Genomic DNA, 22,183 nt, shown 5'->3' on the forward strand with positions numbered 1-22,183 from the left:
TTGGTTGATTCGTTTTCACATTAGCTAATATTATGTATTTTTGTTGTTAGAAAGTAAACTTAATTTAATGTTTATAATACATTATTATTGGTATAAATAAGCCAGTGTTCGTCTCACATTGCTGTACCTGCCTACCTAGTACCTACCCTACCAGGGCCTAACTTTGTTCTGGCTATTTTATTTTGATTATTTGTAATGAATAATTACAATTATAATAGAGTGCAAAAAATAAATACATGCGTTAATATATTTTGTGTTTTTTTTAAACAACTTTTTTATTTAAAAAAATATCATTCCGACCGCGGCTTTGCCCGCGTGGAATTAGGTTATATCGTGAATCCTGTTTTATCCCACAGAAGTGTTCAGTTCGGATAAAAAGTATCCTATGTGTAAATCCAGGCAATTAGCTTTATTTTATCAAAATTGGTAATGTAGTCTTGACGTGATTAAGTAACAACTAACAAAAAAATATACAAATTAACATCCAAAGTTTCGCATCAGTTTTACTGTATTAGCGATATCTTCCACTCTTGACTTTGACTGAGAAGAATTAGGGTTTATAACTTCTTTCAGAAATAGTACCTTTCATTTCTGGGCATGATGTAATATCTACGTCAGCATCAAATTCTATCTAAATCAATTCAGTAGTCCGCGTAATTAGGTACCATTTCATTTTTTCAGAGTAACAATATTTTTTGTTATTTTAAAGATTATTTATAACCTGTATTATTTTGTAATAAAGTAAACATTACGAAATAATAATAATTAATAATTATTAATAATGTCTAAGTAGTTGTTAAAAAGAAGATAATTTTGTGTTTATAAGCAAGAAAATAAAACCAATAAATCAACAATTAAATATATGTATTATAAGTGTATGACGACTCCATACGTCATGTTTGTCCCGAGTCGACCAGCGGCAGCGCGGCGAGTTTGCAAGAATGACTTCGCGCACACCCGCGTTCGCGATAGCGATCTATTAGACTCCGCCCGCCAAGCAGTGGATTTTTTTTTGTGTATCGTCTTAATAGGCATGCGGCACTTTCTGTATGCAGGTCGGACTTATAACGCTACTGGCTACAATGAAACAATAATTGAACTTAAAACTTAAACTACGTATACACATATAAGTATTTAACTGTACATTCCAGAACTCAAACGGTCAACGATATGATGTGCATATTAAATAGTCGCCTGTTTTTGTTTAAGACCTTTTTTTGTGATAAATGTAACATGAACAAACCACAATTCACTTTAGCAAGTTTCGATTAATTATTAATTGCATGGTAATCAATATTCGATTGGCCATACTTTTTTGTCTTGTTACGCATACTAGAGTTGTTTGATTTTTGTCACCTATTATTAGGCAGTTACAGGTTATGTAATTTTTAAATGAACATAATATGAAATCATTCGGGATAGTGATATAATATTTGCATAAATTATTGTACCTAATATTATTTCTATAGTACATGACCTTTATAATATGATCGCTACAATTTACAAATATTATCTATTGATTTATACCCCATACTATCATTCGTACGCCTTAAAATTATAGGCCAGGGCCATGCTTAAAGATATTTATTTATTAAAAAAAAAAGATTAATTAAATTATGATAATTCTAATAAATATTTAATAGAAACACATTAAAAACTATGAATATTAACACAGAATCTTTTATTCGTAGCTTTAAGTGATAATATGAAGAATAATTTACATAATATTATGTGCATCTGGCAAAAACATCAATTTTTTATTTTTACTTATGTTTTATGTTGAATGTTTCATAATATGTATGTCTGTCACTTCCCATGAATTCAAGATGACCCACTTTTCCTACCGTAATCTAAAGTTTAGGTTCCACATTATATCACGGCATTACATATGATATATTATTGTTATCTATAGAAGTTCAAAAGAACATATTACAAAATTGACCTTTGCACAACATTTGCAACCGGAACCTAAAAATAAAAAATCGCATAACATTATCACTCTTGATTATATAACTTTCATATTGTATAATTCTATGGCCGCTTAAATGTACAATTGCTCTTGCTATTGTCCCGTTTAAAAGATAAAAAGAATGAATCAAAAACCGTGAATAAAATAATAGTACCCTTACAGTCCCTATTCAGTTTGTTAGCCACTCTCTCACCCTTACAATTTTATGTAGGTACACAGTAGCGATACCCAGTCAGAGTATAGAGACTTTAGCATTGTCATACTCGTATGTGGCTAGGGCTATTTCTTAATACGAGATGTTAAAGTTTAAATGTGTGCAAATAAAAAAATAAAAAAAAACATTTAACACTTTTTTCTATTAATAGTTATACGGGTGGAAGGTTAAGATGGGGCATGAAGGGCAGGTACCTTAACCGTTGTAGCTACATGAAAACGATCTTAGGAGACTATCCTTAAATTCTTGAGAAATTTTAATCTGCATTCACAGATTTTTGAAAAAATGTACGGTCAGCAAGGAAATCGGCAGTTTTCAAAAAAAATTTTTTTGATGCCAATCGATCCAGTTTCTCATGGATCCCCATATACTCATACCTCAGTTGGTCTTTTAGAGTGTTTTGATCCCTATGAGAAACTGGATCGATTGGCATCAAAAAAATTTTTTTTGAAAACTGCCGATTTCCTTGCTGACCGTACATTTTTTCAAAAATCTGTGAATGCAGATTAAAATTTCTCAAGAATTTAAGGATAGTCTCCTAAGATCGTTTTCATGTAGCTACAACGGTTAAGGTACCTGCCCTTCATGCCCCATCTTAACCTTCCACCCTGTATATTATATAGGCATAGGTTTTTATTTGTATCTAGTCGAAGGTACTTGCGTAAACTTATTAATTAGCATCTCAAATGTTAATTTCGTAACTGCTAAATGTATTAAATAATCAGCAGGTACTCAACGCTTATAACATTAACTTATTGCTCTAAGCCTTAACGTCATCGTTAGCTAAACTCTATAATAGAGCCACCGCAAATTAGGACTAATCAGGGTGCTGTATGCCGCAATGCAAAATTTGCAATTCCCGCAATAATATTATAATTAACTGCAGTTACAAGTGCGACGTCATATTAATATCAATTTGTCTTCAAAATATATTTTTTACTATAAAAAATATCACCAATGTTCCTGACCCTATAAGTTAAAACAACTCACAAAATTCTGCAGAATAAATCTGCTTTGTGGAGTTCTTTTATCACATTAACAGAAGAAGTAAGCGCGTAGAGAAAAATGCGATATGATTGAGAAACATATCGGTCATTTAAAATGGCTCATTTTCTTTATTTTGCTTACTTACTAAATTAATAGAAATACCCTGTAACCAACTTTTGTTTAGTATTCAACATAATCGAACCCGTTAGATGACTATGATCCAGATTCCATTGAGATACATCACAGATAATACCTAATGCTGCTATAATGGCTTCTATTTATATTTGGCAATATTAAACTTTCGCTAGTTACTTTGTCAAAGGAAGCATAATGTTAATTATTATCGTTCCGCGTACCGACACTATCGTTGTCGCATTAATTTATTTCCGTAGAGCAAGTCTGGTACAGCTGCAATGTTGAGTCAGCTTAGGAATATAATTTATAGTTGTCTGCATGAATAATAAAGATGATTAGGTATAATATCAATTTATTTCAAGTATTTTGACTTATCCAAGCCTTCAAGTATTTATTATTTTCACCCCACACAGTTCAATTTACAATATAATAGCTAGGACATGATGAGATACCTCTCTCGCACATTATAATATTATCCCTCGCATGTTTTGTATGCGCAAAAAGAGCTGAGCCATTTCCACCAGAGCTGTGCTGAGCCAGGCGAAATGAAGCGATACTATTGGTTCTTTATAAAAACATTCCTCCTTACACAATATCTTGGCACATTATTGGTGGAAAAGCACCCTTAAAGTATACTCATAAACTCATAATGCTCCTAACATTGATGTACGTAAAAGCGCCATCTGGTTGATTTTTGAACTAAGTAGGTAACCTATCTATTTACAGAACTTACAGCAACTTACTAATGCCAGCATTACTACTAATTAATTATTAATATCTAAATACATATTGACGAAATTCACATATTAAACTAGATCGTTAACTGATAAAAATAATTGATCAGACACATAGTTAATTAATAATCATTATTATAAACATGACTTTTTAAATTTTTTCTTTGAATACTTAAATAATATCATGTACCTAAGGATGTTGTGAATGATGGTATGTATATATTTTATAATATTATCTCTAAACCTACGATAGGAATTGATTACAATTTTGGTTTAAATTGATAGAAGGTACTTTTTATATCATATTACGTAGAAACATTTCAGTGTAGTAAATAATAAAATTAATTTACATATGTAAAATTAGTAATGAGTTATCAGGAAAGGAGAATTATTCTGATATCTCTATAAGGGGGTAACTTGAACAAGTTCCAAGTTTCATCTGTTACGCCTCTTACACATTATGCCGTAGCGGCAGCGGCACCGTCGGCACCGTCGCCGCCGCAGCGCCACTGCGAAGGTCTGCCTGATTTATATATGGAGCCTTACATAATATTACGACGCCGAGGCGGCGACGGCGAGTCTTTATGCCGCGGGGGCCAGAAACGCTGCTGCCGCGGTGTCGTGTGAAAAGGCCCTTATTTCTGCTATAATTTAATCCACGAGCAAAGCTAGCTGCAACAAATGATTATGTGTGAGTTTGGTGTGAGTGAAAAATTAAAAGATATAAAAATCAAAGAATAGATGTGGAATAGATAGACAATAAGTTTTCTTATTTACGCTCGTAATTGCTCCGAGTATTTACGGCATTTACTGAATGTGACATTGACATAGGATATTATGTCAAATATTTATGACAATAACATGACATTTGTGAAAAACAAAAACACCGGCGTAGGACAACGAAAACAAACATGTGAACATCATGAATGTTGGTGTTCCTTCCCATTGCGATATGAACTGAGTCACTTTTGAAATCCTCAGTTTTATTTATGTAAAATGATAATTGCACTGCAAACTCTTATTTTCTTTCGAGAAGCGCTGGTACGAGTGCTGGACAGCTTTCTAAGACCATACTATAAAAACTTCAGATTAACTTTCAATAGCAATGAAGATCTGTCTGACGATGAAGATTCTGAGGAACAGGTATTTGCAGAATATCATGATGAGAAGGGCGTTGTTTTCTTTCCTCCTGTGTACGTCCAAAGATATGCCGCAGTCAGTGACTGTCTAATGGACGAAAAATGGAGTGGAAAACTAGAAAAGGTACACTTATTAATAACATTTTAAACATCTGACACTATATTATACTTAAACGAAATGATTCAATTTTTGCTAGCAAACAACTCCTACTTACATACTTTTAAAATTCTTATAAACATATTGCTTTTCCTTTCTGTATACAACATAATATTATCACCCTAATTTGAAGGTTGTGGACTTCGGTTATCATGATATGAGCTTCATTAAATACCTGAAAGAAGTTCCTGGTATCAAGCACATCTTGGGTGTTGATATAGAGACAATACCGTTGCAGTGTTCATCTGATCTTTTTAGATGTGAAGATTACATACCAAAGAGGGAAAATCCACTTAAAGTTACAGTAAGTTTAATTTTTCGTTAATTAGACATACCAAGTTGTGTATAATTTTATCTTTATTTTAAAATTAATAGATGTAATGGTGGTTTAAAATTTTTATGAAATATGTAGATTTGAAATACACAAATATTTTATATAACATAAATTAGATTGATCAATTACATACTACATTAATAAAAACTAATATACATCTTGATTATAAAATCCTGTTATGGTGTTTTAGCTATTTCAAGGTAATGCAGCCGACCCAGACTACAGATTAATAGGCTGTGACGCAGTGGTAGCCATAGAGATGATTGAACATATGCTCCCACATGACCTTGAACGATACATACACACTGTATTTGGTTTCATCAAACCCTGGGTAGTCATCTTTACTACACCTAACGGAGATTTCAATGTTCTGTTCAAATCTTTGGAGAAAAATGGCCTGAGACGATTGGATCATTTTTTTGAATGGAGTAGAGAGCAGTTTAATGACTGGTATGTTTTATTATTAATAGTGAAGTATTGTACCTTAGGTTTTTATGAATTGTATAATGAAAACCATATTCTATTGAATAAAGTTTAAATAATGAAGTAAATAGCATACTAAAATAACATTTTTAAAAGAATATTTCTATTTTATCAAAAGAACATCGGTATAACTAGGAATGATCCTATGCCTCAATCAACACGTCATATTCACATTTTTAAGTTTTTGTATAGTATTTAAATATCTTTATATATTTGTTTCCAGGTGCAGTAATATAGTGGTAAGGTATCCGCAATACACTGTGTCCTGTAAAGGGATAGGGCCTGGTCCACCAGACACACTGCATCTGGGTTGTTGCAGTCAAATGGCAGTGTTTGTCGCTAAGGATTATGAGAAACAGAGAGACTTGAATATTAATAGCTTGGCTTTGGTTGCTAGTCAAGGTAATTGTTTCTGTTTTTTGCTAGATGGGTCTCTGTAAGCGTTCTTACAGACAAACGGCAAGTTGTAAATGGCAGAGGCTACTTCAGCCGTCCCTACCTGTTGACAGCAGCCGTTCCCTTCCGTTCCGTTCCTTCCCCCGCGTTTTCAAGGAAAAACCCGCATATTTCCTTTTCCTGTGGGATTTCTGGGATAAAAAGTAGCTGTAGTATATCTTATTCTGCATCTTAAGCTACCTAATTTCAATGTAATTTCTTTAGTAGTATTTTCGTGAAAGAGTAAGAGCGTATACGCACTATGCGGGTAGCCGCATTGCGGGTAGCCGTCCGGCTGACCGCAAGCACAATTATGTACGTAATATTCATTTCTATGCGCACTGTGCGGTCTGCGGTAGCCGCATCGCAGTGCGCATAGAAATGAATATTACGTACATAATTGTGATTGCGGTCAGCCGGACGGCTACCCGCAATGCGGCTACCCGCATAGTGCGTATACGCTCTAACAAACATTCATCCATCTATCCATTCATCCTCATAAACTTTCGCATTTATAATATTAGTAGGATAGGATAGGATGACTCAACATTAATTTAAAACAGCTTGAAATTTTGAAATGTTGAAATTAATTTGCATAAAATGAATTATATTGTTATTGTATTATTTCAGATGTACCAAATAATACCAACTTTGAAGATATGTCATCAAGTTATGAGTGTATACCTGACAACAACATGCTGTACTTAACTAATGAGTAAGTCAAACATATTAATAATTATCGTAAGAAATTTGCATTTAATTCATTTGCATAAATTTTCATAATTTAGTTGTTACACAATGTGTAAGCCTGATTTGAACTCTCCCTTACTTTCTAACACACTCATTTAGGTGATTAAAATCTTTTTTTTACTTCTTAGACTGTGCATTTTAATTTAAAATGTTCAAGTTCTGTAATTACATGCTCTTATCTTGTCTTGCATAATCAAACAAGACATAGAGAGAGTATCTACTAGTTGGTTGTTGCTCACTGGTTCTGAGTTCGTTCCGTTTTCAAAGACGATGTATAGTTTGAAGTTTATACAAAATTCAGTCACAGTGTCTGTAAACAAGCTCCTTTAAAAGGATGTGACTGATATTTTTATAATGCTTTTTGGTGTATATTATCTAGTTGCGAGAGTAATAAACTATTTTTATACTCTTGAAACATAAGGGTGTTGGCAGAAGAACCCGGTCAAAGAAATCATGAGATTTCATTGCGAAATTAGACAAGATTGCTACTAAAAATCTAAAAAATGCTTAAAAAACCTTTATTCCATATTACCCAGGCCCGAAACATATTCCGAAAATCCCTCCATCAAACAATCCTGTGTGACCATTATCCTGTCTTCCCCTATGTATTCCTATCATTCCATCGATTATCAAGACAAAGCATTTCAATGTAATCTAGAGACAGAGTGGGGAAAAGACTTCCTCTTTGAACAGGAATCTTGCAATATTTTGGAACCGAGGAGGAAGAAACTGTATAGGATATATGAATTTGAAGATGTTAATAACAGGTTTAATTATAATGTTCACTGAAGTATTATTAATTTTAAATAAGAAGTAACTTTTGCACGCCTCATAAGCGAAGCGTTGAGGTGGGTACTACTGTCACTTCGCGCAAAACATCTGATTTTTCAAACTTAAAATGTCTTTATGTATCATACATTGCACTTGTAAGATAATACATACACACACATATTAAGAAAAAACACTATTTTTAACGTTCATGATATTTTTGATGTCATTTTTGTTATTTAAACTAGTTAAAAAACAGTTTAAAAAAGTTCTGTCTTGGACGTCCGTGTGTCTGTATGTGCGGATCCTTTTTCTTGTTAACACGATAGCGACCGAAATACTTTACTAATCGAGTCTTTTTTTTTCTCTTACGCTTGAGTATGCTCAGGAATAGAACCCTTTCATTTTTCAGGGTCTGATTCGATGTGGTTTAATTGTTATTAAATAAACAAAAATAATAATTAATAAATATTTATTAAAAAAAATTATGAGGCGTGCACTTTTGGATTTTCCAAATTATTTTTATTTTTTAACAGTGAGTAATTTATTCTTTAGGGTATGATATTATAATGAATTTTCGGAGTAAGTATTTAATGATATGGTTAGTACTCAGTAGTATGTAGTAGTAGTATCTAGTATTATCAATTTATTATGTTTTTAGGTCATCCTTTATATCCAACGCTTTTCCTTTATCCAAATATTCCCACAAGCCTATTGTAGATCATAATTAGTAGAAATTCACTTCATTAAATTTACCTTTTTAACAATTTTAGGTTAAACTGTTCCACACTACAAGTGAAGAAGTTCTCAAAAACAACCCAAAACTTGATGGCCAAGAACAAAGGGGACGCTCTCGTACACACGCGCGAAGTGGTCGACGAAATTAGGCATTTGACGAAAATGCTTAACTTTAATAAGGGAAGCTGCACCCAGTATGGAGGGGATCATATTTGGTGTAATATCAATTGGGGGGATAATGCGCCGTATTGGAATCAGTACTATAAAGTTGTTAGGGACTATAGTTATCCGTTTGAGGTGAGATATTTTTATATTCTAACGCGAAAATCATATATTGCATCTGTATGCGTATCATAGATTTAGTGTACTATGTTCAAAGAGACGTGTTTTTCATACTCTGATAGTAGAAATCCCCGACGCTTCATTTTCTATTTGTGAAATTCTATAAGTTCCAATGATCACAGTACACTTTTTGTTGGACATCCTTTATAAATTGAACTAACAAAATGATATTTTTTATAGACTAAATCAGACGACTGTCGCATTCTAGACCTTATTTCTGAGGAAATAAACCGTCTAATAGACAATCAGTGGGAAGAAGATTTAACGGCTGATGTGAACAAACTCGAGATACCGATTCAGCAATTGATGCACGTCGTGCAACATATCACACAAGATGTTGAAAAAGTCAAGTAAGTACGAATATTTTTGATTTGTTATAAGTTGTCTCACTTACTTGTTGGTGATAGGTTATATGCTATTTCACTTCAGCTTTGACGGTTAAATATGGGTTTATGAAAATGTTTGTTTATGTTAAAAAAAATATTATTACTAGAAATATTAACAACTAGCGGTCCGCCCCGGCTTCGCCCGTGGTACATATTTCGCAATAATAGGTAGCCTATGTTCCTTCTCAGGGTCTAAAGATTGTCTGTGCCAAATTTCATCAAAATCGGTCGAGAGGTTTAAGCGGGAAAGCGTAACAGACAAACAGACAGACAGACAGAGTTACTTTCGCATTTATAATATTATATAATATGACTAGCGGTCCGCCCCGGCTTCGCCCGTGGTACCTACATGTTTAAACTATCCTATCTCTCAAGTTGGATCGAACTGCACATGGTGTGCGAATTTTATTATAATCGGTTAAGTGGTTTAGGAGTCCATTGAGGACAAACATTGTGACACGAGATTTATATATTATATTAAGATAGATTAGTAGGGATTCATTTTTTGTTGCCCCACTTGCTAACTTTTTTTCGTTTCTTGGAAATGGAAAATTGTGTTTACACTTTGGCCGATTTGGGCTCTGTGTATTGTGACTTATTATTCTTCTAGCATTCAAGTTTCTCACAAATAATAATTTGTTCCAGGGAGCTATTAGAATGGAACGGGTATCAAATAGTAGACGACGTAGTGATACATTCCCGTCTAGTAGTTGATACTGCCTCAGTGGTTACGCAAGAGGACGACTGGCTCGATAACGATACTATTTCTGATGTACATAAAGATTTTGTTCATTTGTAGTGTCCGTATTCTCTCATTGAAGTTTTAATGTTTAACTATCGTTTGTAGGTCAGAGTATTGAAGACTGACGTGTTATACGTAGAATTACATGTATTGTTTACTTCTTACCTACTTAGAGGTACATCTGTCATTTAGTTGTTCTTTGGTATAAATACAGTTGTTGGTCTTTTTTGTCGTTTCTTTATTTAAAAGTGTATTGATGTGTTTGTGTTTGTTTAATTATTATAACTGAAATTGTTTAAATAAGAAATATTTTGTTTCGTTAGTGTTAAGTCCAGTAAGGCGCTGACTCCACGAGCGAGAGAATCGCGGCGATATTATCGTCGTGCCACGTATTTCTATACACTCTCTATGGAACCGTCTCCACACGGCGATATTATCGCCGCGATGCGACGAGTGGCAATGAGCGCGCGAAACGTCATTACATCGTCGCTAGCCCGCTGCGACTAGCAGCGGGCGAGCGACGAGCGCGCGGCGGGTCCGCTGTCAAACGCAGCGTCATTTCAGCGTTGCCTCTGGTCTTCTCGTAGTTCTCTTCAAGGAAACTTGACGATACCGTTACGAGTCGCCGCGGAAACGCTGCGATTCCGTTACGACTCGTGACGATACGCGGCGGAATTATCGCTCGTTCGTGGAGATTGTCCGACGATATAAGGGCGGACTCGTCGCGATTCTCTCGCTCGTGGAGTCAGCGCCTTAGTTAAGTATAAGTAGTGTAAGAATAAATTGTATTTTTAAATAGTTGTTTGTATCATTTTCTCATCTCATTAGATTCCTACCATTTTCCGTATCGTAAAGTTTCATAAATCTTTATCAAAATTTATAGTGAACTATGCACTGTATGAACTATGGGTAATCAGATAATCACTACTATCAAAGGGTTCGTCTGTTTAAAAAGCATTATTTATTACGTTTTGCATTAATGATGAAGTTGGATTAAAATTTGTCAAGCTAACTTGACAGACGGAGTAAAAATAAAATAAATGTACAATAATATTTCAGTGGGACACGTCGGATCTGCGTTCAACGTCGCTTTCTGATGGAAGCACGAACGTACCGGAATATTACGGTTTGAGTCCTTTGCATTTATTAATATGCATAATTTTGTTCACTAATAATCAAATACCAATATAGTCGATATAACATATTCGTGTACAGCAAGCATGTTTGTCTTGGTTCACGTTTCATATAGATATAACCATGTCCAGTACTTTCACATAATGCATTTAAATCGTTACTAGTAATCCCTCTAGGTCGGTGTTTACGACGTGCTTTAGACCAAAAGGTTCGAAAGTTGCGCAAATTGCTATCAGCGGACGAAGATATAACAAGTGAATTGGATCGAGTGGTCTGTCGTCTCATGAAACTGGCTCTCCACACGAGTAGAAACAGACAGACTCCAGTACCAGCTACCTGGATGCAATTCAAGCTATACGATCTATTAGCTTTGACCGAGAAAGCGATTGAAAGAAGGAAGAAACACTATTTAGAAGAATATACGATGAGAGCTATCGAGTATGGTAATTTTAGACACTTAATGATCAACGTTCTAGAATATCTACACATATCTATGAACTTATAGGCCAACGAAGACTGTTTTTCAGTGTACGAACATTATTTCAGATAAAGGAGACAATGATAGTCAGGGTAAGCTAGCATTATGCAATATAGAAGAGGATAATAGGAGAACGTAAGTATATAATTTAATAAATTGACTCGAGCCTTCCCTGTGTTACCCCACCAATTTTTTTTCAGAGATAAAATTATGCACGAGTACCAAGATTTAGTACAGCCATTGGGTAAGTAAAATGCTTATAATATAGGTAATTATTGATCATTCTAAAATACTTATTAAAATTGTACTTTACACAGACGAGGAAACGTATAATCTTCAGTCTGAATCTTATGTGAAGTTACAGGTAGAAGATGAAAATGAAAATGATTTTTATCATGGTATGCCTTAAATAATTAATTTTATTGTGTTTGAATCGAACATAATATGTCAATATCCAATTGAGTTCCAGGCGATACCAAGGAAACAAGTTTAGATCGAGTAAGACATGAAGAAATTTATCCACAATGCGAAAGTTTTACCCAGAAAACTAAGCTAGAAATTGTTCGAGAGTGGGTAGATGACGAATATGGATCTTTTCCGTATAACGCAGATAAAAATCACCAGGAACATACAGATGTTCTGAGCAGTGTAAATAATTATAAAAATAAAGACAATAAATCGGAATTATCTTCAAGGTCCAGTTCTGCTTCTCATAAAAGTATGAAATCTAAAAGCAAACATTTAATAATTCCAAAAAGCGAAATAAAAATTACTAAAAAGGCCTCGAGGAAAAAACTAAACTTTAGTATCTTACTCAAAAATTATTTTATCAAAAGTGGTTTATTAGATACGAAACCTAAAAAGAAAACGAAAGGGCAAAAAAAGTTGCAATCTTCTGTAGCTCCAGTGAGTATGACTTTTTTGAGTAATTTTATAAATTTTTCGTGATATTCACTAATTATATATTCACTCTTTTAGATTCCTGATAGTTTAATCGAACTTTGTCAAACTAATGCAGCTGACCAAAACAAATCGAAAGAGATAAATCACAACATGGACAAAATTAAAAGCATAGAATATAGCTTAGCAGTTTGTGATGTTCAAGATGATAAGTTTGAAAACGTGGCAGCTACACAAAATAGTTGCATAATGAGTATAGTTACTCACGACGCAGAGGAACAAGTAGCTCTCAAACGTTCTATTGCAACCGAGCCTGATCTGAATATCATAGACCAAGAAGCTATTGTTGAACAAGTTATTAGTATTACAAAAGAAGACAGTCTCAATTTCTCGAAAGTAAACGATAACGAAGATGAACAATCGCAAACAATATTTCTCACTGGTACATTAAATAGATTTAAATAATTAATTAAATTGGTTTGGTTTAATTTCTCTCACTATTACATTATTAATTTCTAGATATAAATGAACCGAGTACATCAAAAGGAATTCGCCATACAAGATTAGATGTACAATGTGGTCCTGATGAAATACAGGATTGTGCTGAACTTTCCGCAAGTACTTCTTTCACAAAGTTACCAAAACTTTTTTCAAAGGGTATAAAAATAGGACGATCGCATACAAATTTATTAAGGAAAACTACTTTTGAAACGGGTACATCTCCTGACTGTCCGGCTTGTTGCAATGATATACCCAAGATTAAGAGTCCCGGCATATGGATTCACGATTCAGATACAAATACGGAGCTTACAAATCATAGAAAACCTGAATGTTCTACTACGACATCATGTGACACAAAGGAAATAGTTTGCTCTGAAATCATCTATAGCGAGGTAGAATCAAAGACTGAATCGACTTTAATTAAACCGATTACTACCGCTGTGAAACTCGATTGCTGTGGATCAGAACTCGGTTGTAGCATAAGTACTATGAAAATAAAATCTCCCCAGCGGCTTACATCTCCTATAAAGAATTCGAGTAGTGTTCAGATTCAATCTTGTTCCAGTAAAAGCGACTTACAAAATTCGTCTCCAACCAGACACGTAAAGCCGAAATTGAGTTGTGGCGGAATTTGTGTTCATAGTTTTAGAGATAGAGAAGTATCGCAAGATGTCGTTTTTCAAGGCGGATGGAATGAAATAATTCCTAAAACAGCACCTAAAAAGACTTTTAGAAAAGCTCCCTTTAAAAAGGGAGGCTTGATATCTAGAAAATTGAAAAGAAGTTCCAGTACATCGGTTCGTAACACGTTGAATAAAAAGGAAATGAACAACGTGAATAGAAGACCAACATATAAGAGATCGGTGAAGCAAAAAGTGGATAAGGAACAACCGAATAAAACTTCAAAAACTGCAACTATGAAAAAACCAGATTCATCTTTAAAAAATAAATATAACAAAACTAATAAACCCATCAAAGAGGTGCGTATTTTAAACCACGACTAGCGATATCGTAATATTAGGTAAGTATATTATTTACATAACAATGCGATTTTAAAATATTATTATTTCAGGTTCTACCCAAGGACACTTTAAGGTAAAAAAACACTTTGAACTACATTTCTGATTCATTATCATTAAATGCATCTGCTCAATAATATTATTATTTATTATGTATTCGTTCATAGTCCTGTACATAAAATAAAAAAAAACACTGGAGTCAAATTTTGGTGGAGACCGTGGGTTCCCAAACGTCCAACAAAAGTTATTTGGAGTGAAAGATCAAACTAAGAGGCAATATAATATTTAAACTTCATCTTTGCATTACATGTAACCATTGTTCCTAAAACGATAGAGGAAAATGCAATCCATTCGGCCCTATGACATTGGATTAAAACAAGTTTAAAACACTTGTATAGCAGGATGCAGCGAAGCACTTGTGCGGAGTTTTGATTATGATAGTGAATCACAAATATAAATTATGAAACAAAGTAGATGTCATATTATAGATCTATATTATTTTTTGTTAAATTGAATTAAGTATAATATTACTGTACTCAGTACTGTCCTGTTTGTTTTGATGGTCATACTAATCTAAATAAGTTAATCAATACCTATATATATCTTACACAGTTTTAAATGGGGGGACGGCGCGTACGCAGTCCCCACTACCAAAAATTACGCGTCCGAGTTATCCACATTAGGGATAATCGCAGAGGTCAACCCCGCCGCAGTGCAATGGAGGGGCCTCGCTCTGGGGGAACCGCCTTCCTGATCACGGTGTCCCCTACGCCAGGTAAGTATGCTTGGACACGGTTAACCCGAACTATATATGTGTTCAGAAAAAAATTTCTCTAGCGCGATTTAAGAAAAAAGTAGCGACATCTGGTTACTCTGCGGATAATAGGGGAAAACCGGTACGCCGCGCCGCGCTGGTATTATTATCGTTAGGTGACTTGACGCATACTCCGATTGCGTTAGTTTCATATGCATTTAAAAGATGGCGCTTTAGACAGTATTTGAAATTGACTACTATTAAAACTGCAATAATGCTGTTTTAATAAGGTTCTGATCTCTCTTGATCTACTTATTTCTAATTTTTATCTACTTACCATTCAGAAAATAGTAACGATTAATTATGACCAGGATTGGCAGGTGTAGAAATACAATTAGGTATATGCAGTTTGGGTGGCAAGGCTGATAGATTTTGCTTATGAAAACCTGTTTAAGAATTTAAGTTTTATTGTTATGTATAGACTGTTCTAAAATATGGGGTATATGACGTCTGAGAAGTCTTATTTGTCAAAGATTACTTATGGTATTATGGAGCAATAGGGACATCTATGAATTTAAATCTTCAATATGCAGAACGACGCTCTTTCAAAATTTTGAATCATTGTAATATTTCAAGAGAAGGTGATTTCGAAAAAATTCTAAAAATATAATTATGTTTCCGTAGTCCGACAAGGAATCCAAATAACTTTTGTAGCACACTCAGGATCGGAAGGGACTTTTGACACTTCATAGCTAAGATCCGAACATAAGGCGAAATTCAACGGCGTGATAATAGAATGAGACCAATTTTATAATTGATTTAGTCTATTAAAAAATGTATTAAAAATGGGTTGACTGGGAAAATCCTGGACAGGACATTTTTAATGAATTTAAAAAAAAAAAACATTTTTTTTAATTAATTGCAGTATCAAGATAATAAAAAAAATATAATAGACTTAAAGTATGAAACCTACAGAATGTGCAGTCATAGTTTTCTAATATTTACCGGGACAAACGGCTAGGTTGGCAGGTATAAACAGGTATGTCGGTACCAGACTACCAGTTACTTTCACTTGATAGGATGATGAAAAAAAAAAATTATGTCAGCACTGTTTTATTACAAAATTGTTTTATTATCTCGAAACTGCAATTAATAAAAAATAAAAATAAATAAAAAAATTTAATTCATTAAAAATGTCCTGTCCAGGATTTTCCCAGTCAACCCATTTTTAATACATTTTTTAATAGACTAAATTGGTCTCATTCTATTATCACGCCGTTGAATTTCGCCTTATGTTCGGATCTTAGACCAAGTTCATACCCAAGATCTCCACCAAAATATGGGTCTCTATTTTTTTTTATATTTCAAAGTCTATTTTACCGGACTATTCATTCCTCCATAAATTTCATGATTTTATATATTTTTATAGCGCTAAGAGTGCTAAATGTATGAGGGAAAGACATAATATATCACCAAATCCACTGGGAAAAGAAAATGTATTCGAAAGGCCCAGTATACAAAACTACTTACCTCCCTATCTAAAAAGGAAACCTCATAAATCTGGAAGTATATATAATAGTAATAATAATTTGTCTAAAAGTATTGACTCGGCCAAACCATTGAGCAGCTTGAAACCTGCATTAGTGAGGACAAACACTGAAGAAATAAAAAGACATTCTTTTAAAGAAAACCCTCGAATGTATGTGAGTTATCAAGTTTTCCGAAACGAAATCGAAAACAAAAACTACGCTGATAATATTGGTCGCGTAGATTATAACGATGTTGGTAGCAATAGCGTACAAAGAGGGAGTTCTAGCCCTATATCTCAACAAAGTTCATGTTCTACTCCCAATAGTATTGCAACCATTCGTGCTATGACATCTACAAATAAACTTGAAGCAAGTAAAATGTCGTCATCGAATAGATGCGGAATTACAAAGAGCACAATGACTACTTTTGGAAGTTCTTTGGCATCAAAAGTTAAAAATTCCATTATAAAAAATATAAATATAAAAAGAAATGAAAATAAAGAAAACATTCCAACTGCTAAAGAATGGAAAAATCCTAATTGTGGAATCGTTGGATCGACGAATTCTATTTTTAAACCACATACACAAAGTATTAAAAACTCGTACGTACACTCAAAGCCTTTAAATATATCTAAAAGTAAAATGGTTTGCAAGAAATCGACTGTAAAATTACCAAGTATAAAAAGTACTCATAGGCTGGCATTAAAAACTTCAAGTTCAATGCTTCTAAGGAAATCACCCACAGAGAGCGGGTCTTCAACTGAAAAATATAGTTTCCAAAGCAGCCCGTCCGATACGGTCATCGTTTTAGAACCTTACAAAGATGAACTTTTAAAAGGATTGAACGAAATTTCTCTAGCGACTAAATTAGAAAACAATGAAAATGAAGGCGAAAAACTTAATGACACTACACAAAGTACAACAAGTGATTGCACGGAATCAAAAAGTATTGATAGTAATTTGGAGGAATCGTTAAGAAAACTTTTTGATGAAAACATCGAATTTGCAAGCACACCAAAGAGCAATCAAGAGTATTTGAATTCTGATATTATTGGATTTCTAAATCCTGATAGTGAAAGTAATATTTTCAATACAACATCTTCACCGGCAAGCTTTAAAACTGTTATTGAGAACAAAAATTCATGTACTTTTAAAAATGAGTTAAATGCTGCTTTGAATAATTCGTTAAATAGGGAATCTAGTTCAGTAGATGAAGTAAACAGTAACGTCACCATAAATTTAACAGAGTATTCACGAACAGTAGAATTCACATCATTAGAATCTATGGGTTCTTTATCCAAACCCTCGGAATACTTTTTAGCTGATAACCAAGTAGATCTATCTGAAGATATTATAAATAAGGAACCTTGTGATGTCTCCGTGAAAGGTTTATTTGAAAGAAAGGATCTCAACACTGCAACGGTAATAAGCAAGCACTGCTATTTCAATATACAGGGTTACAGGAAAAGTCGATGTAGATCCGTTAAGGGCATGTAGTACACATCATTTCTGAATGATTTCACTACGGAACCCCCCATCCTAAATTTAACCGTTTTCGAGATATTCGAGTTTTAATTTTTTTTATGAAAATGCCCAATTTTTCGGCTATTCAATTGAATATTTTGAAATTTTTTGACTCTTATGATTATTTTTTTGGTTTTTTACATGAAGAATAAGATGCTTAATTACCTCAATGACTAAAATTGCACGTAAGTTAACTAAATAGGTCATGGTAGACGATCGAAACTTTAGAAAATAAGTACAAATTATAAAAAAATATTTTTCTTTTCTGGATATCTCAAAAAATTATTATGGCACTTGCTCTGCAGATTTGCTTAAAAACATCTACATTTTATCAGCTATCCAACGAGGTATAACAACCTAGGGTTATATTTAAACTCATAGAAAAAAACATAGTTGAAAAGGTTCAGGTAGTAGGTCTAACAGGTCCCTCGGCTATTGTCCTTCAAGTTAATCCGGTGCGTGTGAGCGAGACAACTTACGATTTATGCAGATGAGAGTGAGAAAAATAATGTGCAAAAACAAGTTTGGGGATACAACATGCCCATTGTTTTGTATTTGGTCTTTTGTTTGCTTGCCATCCATTTTAGTCTGCTCATGCGATTCGTCCATGGTAGATGCGAAATATTGTGCTTTCGGATCCCCACACGACTTATGTGTGTGACTTAAGTGACCTACTAATGATCTCCAATTACAATTACTGCGGGACATGTGGTTTCAACATGATGGCTGCCCTGCTCATTTCAGAAGAAGCGTTAGGGAATGGTTGGACACTAACTATCCTAACAAATGGATTAGACGAGGTGGGCCTTTACCCTGGCCACCCAGATGTCGCGACCTGACCCCCATTGATTTTTATGTATGTGGGCACATGAAGAGCCTCGTTTACAGTGAGCCCAACCCCATATCGTCAGTGGAAGTTCTCAAAGAAAGAATAATTAATGCTGCTAACGACATAAGAAGAAAATTAACTTAATCGATGGATGCATGAAGGTTGTACCTAGCCGAGGGAGGCCTATGTTCAATAGTGGAAGCCAGTAGGCTGAAATGATGATGCTGAACTTAAGTCAAATTAATTAGATTAAATAAGGGCTATTTATTCTGACTGCCATGTAGCCTTAGAAACTAAGTTTCACCTTTGAGGTTAATAAATACCCTAGAGTGTTATACCTCGTTGGATAGCTGATAAAATGTAGATGTTTTTAAGCACATCTGCAGAGCAAGTGCCATAATAATTTTTTGAGATATCCAGAAAAGAAAAATATTTTTTTATAATTTGTACTTATTTTCTAAAGTTTCAATCGTCTACCATGACCTATTTAGTTAACTTACGTGCAATTTTAGTCATTGAGGTAATTAAGCATCTCATTCTTCATGTAAAAAACCAAAAAAATAATCATAAGAGTAAAAAAAATTCAAAATATTCCATTGAATAGCCGAAAAATTGGGCATTTTCATAAAAAAAAATAAAACTCGAATATCTCGAAAACGGTTAAGTTTAGGATGGGGGGTTCCGTAGTGAAATCATTCAGAAATGATGTGTACTATGTGCCCTTAACGGATCTACATCGACTTTTCCTGTAACCCTGTATATATAACGGTTTTGATTATTTATTTATGTGATTAAAATCTTTATAGAATGTTGTGGGACCCATAGCTTTGCAAGCATTTAGTGGTTACTCTATGAACTTGGTACCTCTAGCGGGCGATCAACCAGAGTACATTAACCTAGTTGATCCAGAAACTGGTAGTCTTCGCCAGGAAGTTAACAGACAAGCTGTAAGTTTCAGTACTAGCGCATAGCTAATGACCTACTGTTTTTGTATTAAAATAAAAACTTTCAGACTTCCGAAGAGATACTGGTATCAGGACGATCATCAGATACCTACGAATCGTGTTATGTAGAAGATGATTCTTTTGTACCTAGCTGGTTGTTTCATATAATCAGTCAACAACAATCGGTAAGATAATTCTTTATTGCAGTAATTGCTGAGTATTACTTAATTTATTAATTACTAATTTTCTTTTAAAGATGGATGAATCAGAAGAAGATGACGAAGATCGACTCCCTCTTCCGATGCCAATAGTTGAGCCAATTTTTGACCTAAATGGTGATGTTGGGGAGCCTGGCGTAGGGGCAGGCGCTGGAGCGGGTGATGGCAAAGGCATGCACAGTGATCAATCGCAAGACAGTTCAGGTCGTGGAACTTCTTTAAGTTCGAGTGATACTTCATCAGATGAGCATAGTGAGGTATATAACATGAATTTAACGCTTATATGTTAAAGTTAATGCAATTTAAGATAAATAACTCTAAATATACAAGCAGCTAGCGGTGGTTAATTTTTTACCACCTCAGATTTTGCACCTCACCTCACCTCAGTCAAGGATTTAGCGAGCTTGCTATTAAATATAAATTTTAAGTTTTTCTGTATATCATTGAATAAAATATCAATGAAGCTATTCATTATAAATTACAGGCAATATTGATCGACCCGTCTGCATATGTGGCTCAATTTGAATTTGCACGGGAGAATGCTGCTGCCTCAAATGTGGATAGACCCAATGAATCGCCTGATACTTCCTTCACCACAGCTGAAGGTAAGGCTTTTAACAGAAAACTTTAAATTTTTCAGATAGAGACATTCGTTTATTACGTGAATTCTAGATTAAGATTTATGAATAGTGATAAAAGTTAAATGAGAAATAAAACTCAAGAAAGTTTCTTTAATTTTTATTATATATCCATACACATTACACATTGATATAGATATTCTAAGAGTTCTGTTTCTTTGTCGTCCAAGCGCAGTTCATTTCGCAGCCTCTTCATTATTCGAACCTTAGGAATTGTTCTAGAACAATCGATGTAGGTTTCATAGAAATCCTTTGTTTCAGCGGATAACGGTTTCGATAATCGTCCCAGACCAATTATGGCTAGTGATATTGACGCTGATGTTAGCTCTTTGGACACCGACGTAGCTGATTCGGACGCTTAATATTTATTTCAAGTTAAAATGGAAAGTTTGGTCTTTGAGAATGAAATTCAAAATGATGAAGCTCAAATGTTTTTGAAAATTGAGTCGTATTTGATGTGTAAATATGGTTTTGAATAAATTATTGTTTGTTTGGAAAATTTTTGTTATTTATTCAAACGACTATCTAATATCATTGAAATCTTAGATTATCTTATTATTCGGCATTAAGCTTATAAAGACAATTATCGTACGAAATAAAACTTGTTAAATAAATTCTTATTTTATACCATTTTATTAAAGTGGGATCGTAAATCAAAGTGAACACAAAGTATCGAGGAAATGTCTTCTTGCATTTATTCATATTGTACAATTCTTATAATATGATCCATTCTGCAAAATTTTACAGGCGAGCAAGAATTCATATATAAAACATTAGCTCCTTTGTATTGTACATAACCATTTTTACCAGTATAGTGAAAACATGCGTATAGTTTTTTTTAGTTTTAGGATAATAAATTACTTAAATACTAATTTAAATTTGGTTCTTTATTAATACAATATCATTAGGATGCACTATCCTGCAAAGTTATTTGAAACGTACCAAAAACATACTATGGTGCTCTCGACGCCGATGAACTTTCTATGCTAAATATATAATTTTATAAATGTAATACAAAATACAATTGAAACGACAATCATATAAACAGCCGAGCGAGATCGAGCCGACAGGGCGTAACTCACTTTGCTTTCCTTTAAAATAAATATTCAAGTATTTCATCATCTAGTCTCATTTCATTATTTCCTGTAAGCATACATGCGTGTACAACGAAATACAAGGTTTATATATAATTAATTAGTAAAAACATTCGTATTTTTTAAAGATACGCGTAGCACAATAGCCTGAACACGATTATTTATTTGCCATATTATACATAATTTACATTTTTTATAATCTAGCTCAACTAGCGTTATCTCCGAAACGAAATGAGATAAAACAGTCCATTTAACGTGTTATTTGTTAAACGATATAACAAATGAACGTCACTTAATCGATAAATTAA

The 22,183-nt window shown here is 33.8% G+C and overlaps 1 protein-coding gene and 1 non-coding gene across 2 annotated transcripts; one reads left to right on the forward strand and one right to left on the reverse strand.

Annotated features, from left to right (window-relative positions):
* The first annotated feature begins 4,840 nt into the window (after positions 1-4,840).
* Positions 4,841-21,338, forward strand: Hen1 (Hen1 methyltransferase). The gene is made up of 23 exons (XM_089715066.1): positions 4,841-5,302; positions 5,469-5,639; positions 5,860-6,119; positions 6,376-6,554; positions 7,218-7,302; positions 7,874-8,104; positions 8,879-9,140; positions 9,366-9,535; positions 10,217-10,343; positions 11,373-11,439; positions 11,624-11,890; positions 11,994-12,060; positions 12,126-12,169; positions 12,395-12,573; positions 12,904-13,267; positions 13,345-14,306; positions 15,041-15,120; positions 16,529-18,050; positions 19,788-19,928; positions 19,994-20,110; positions 20,182-20,400; positions 20,628-20,748; positions 21,043-21,338. The coding sequence occupies exons 1-23, from the start codon at positions 5,036-5,038 to the stop codon at positions 21,141-21,143; spliced, it is 6,003 nt and encodes a 2,000-aa protein (XP_089571192.1). The 5' UTR covers positions 4,841-5,035; the 3' UTR covers positions 21,144-21,338.
* On the reverse strand, positions 14,967-15,128 carry LOC149489512 (U1 spliceosomal RNA). The gene has a single exon (XR_016318410.1). It is a non-coding gene; the product is annotated as a U1 spliceosomal RNA (small nuclear RNA).
* Positions 21,339-22,183: the final 845 nt, after the last annotated feature.

The sequence above is a fragment of the Colias philodice genome, chromosome 3 (genome assembly GCF_061535455.1).
Source record: "Colias philodice isolate Cphi_HAF_F1 chromosome 3, ilColPhil1 Martin Lab GWU primary, whole genome shotgun sequence".
Taxonomy (NCBI): domain Eukaryota; kingdom Metazoa; phylum Arthropoda; class Insecta; order Lepidoptera; family Pieridae; genus Colias; species Colias philodice.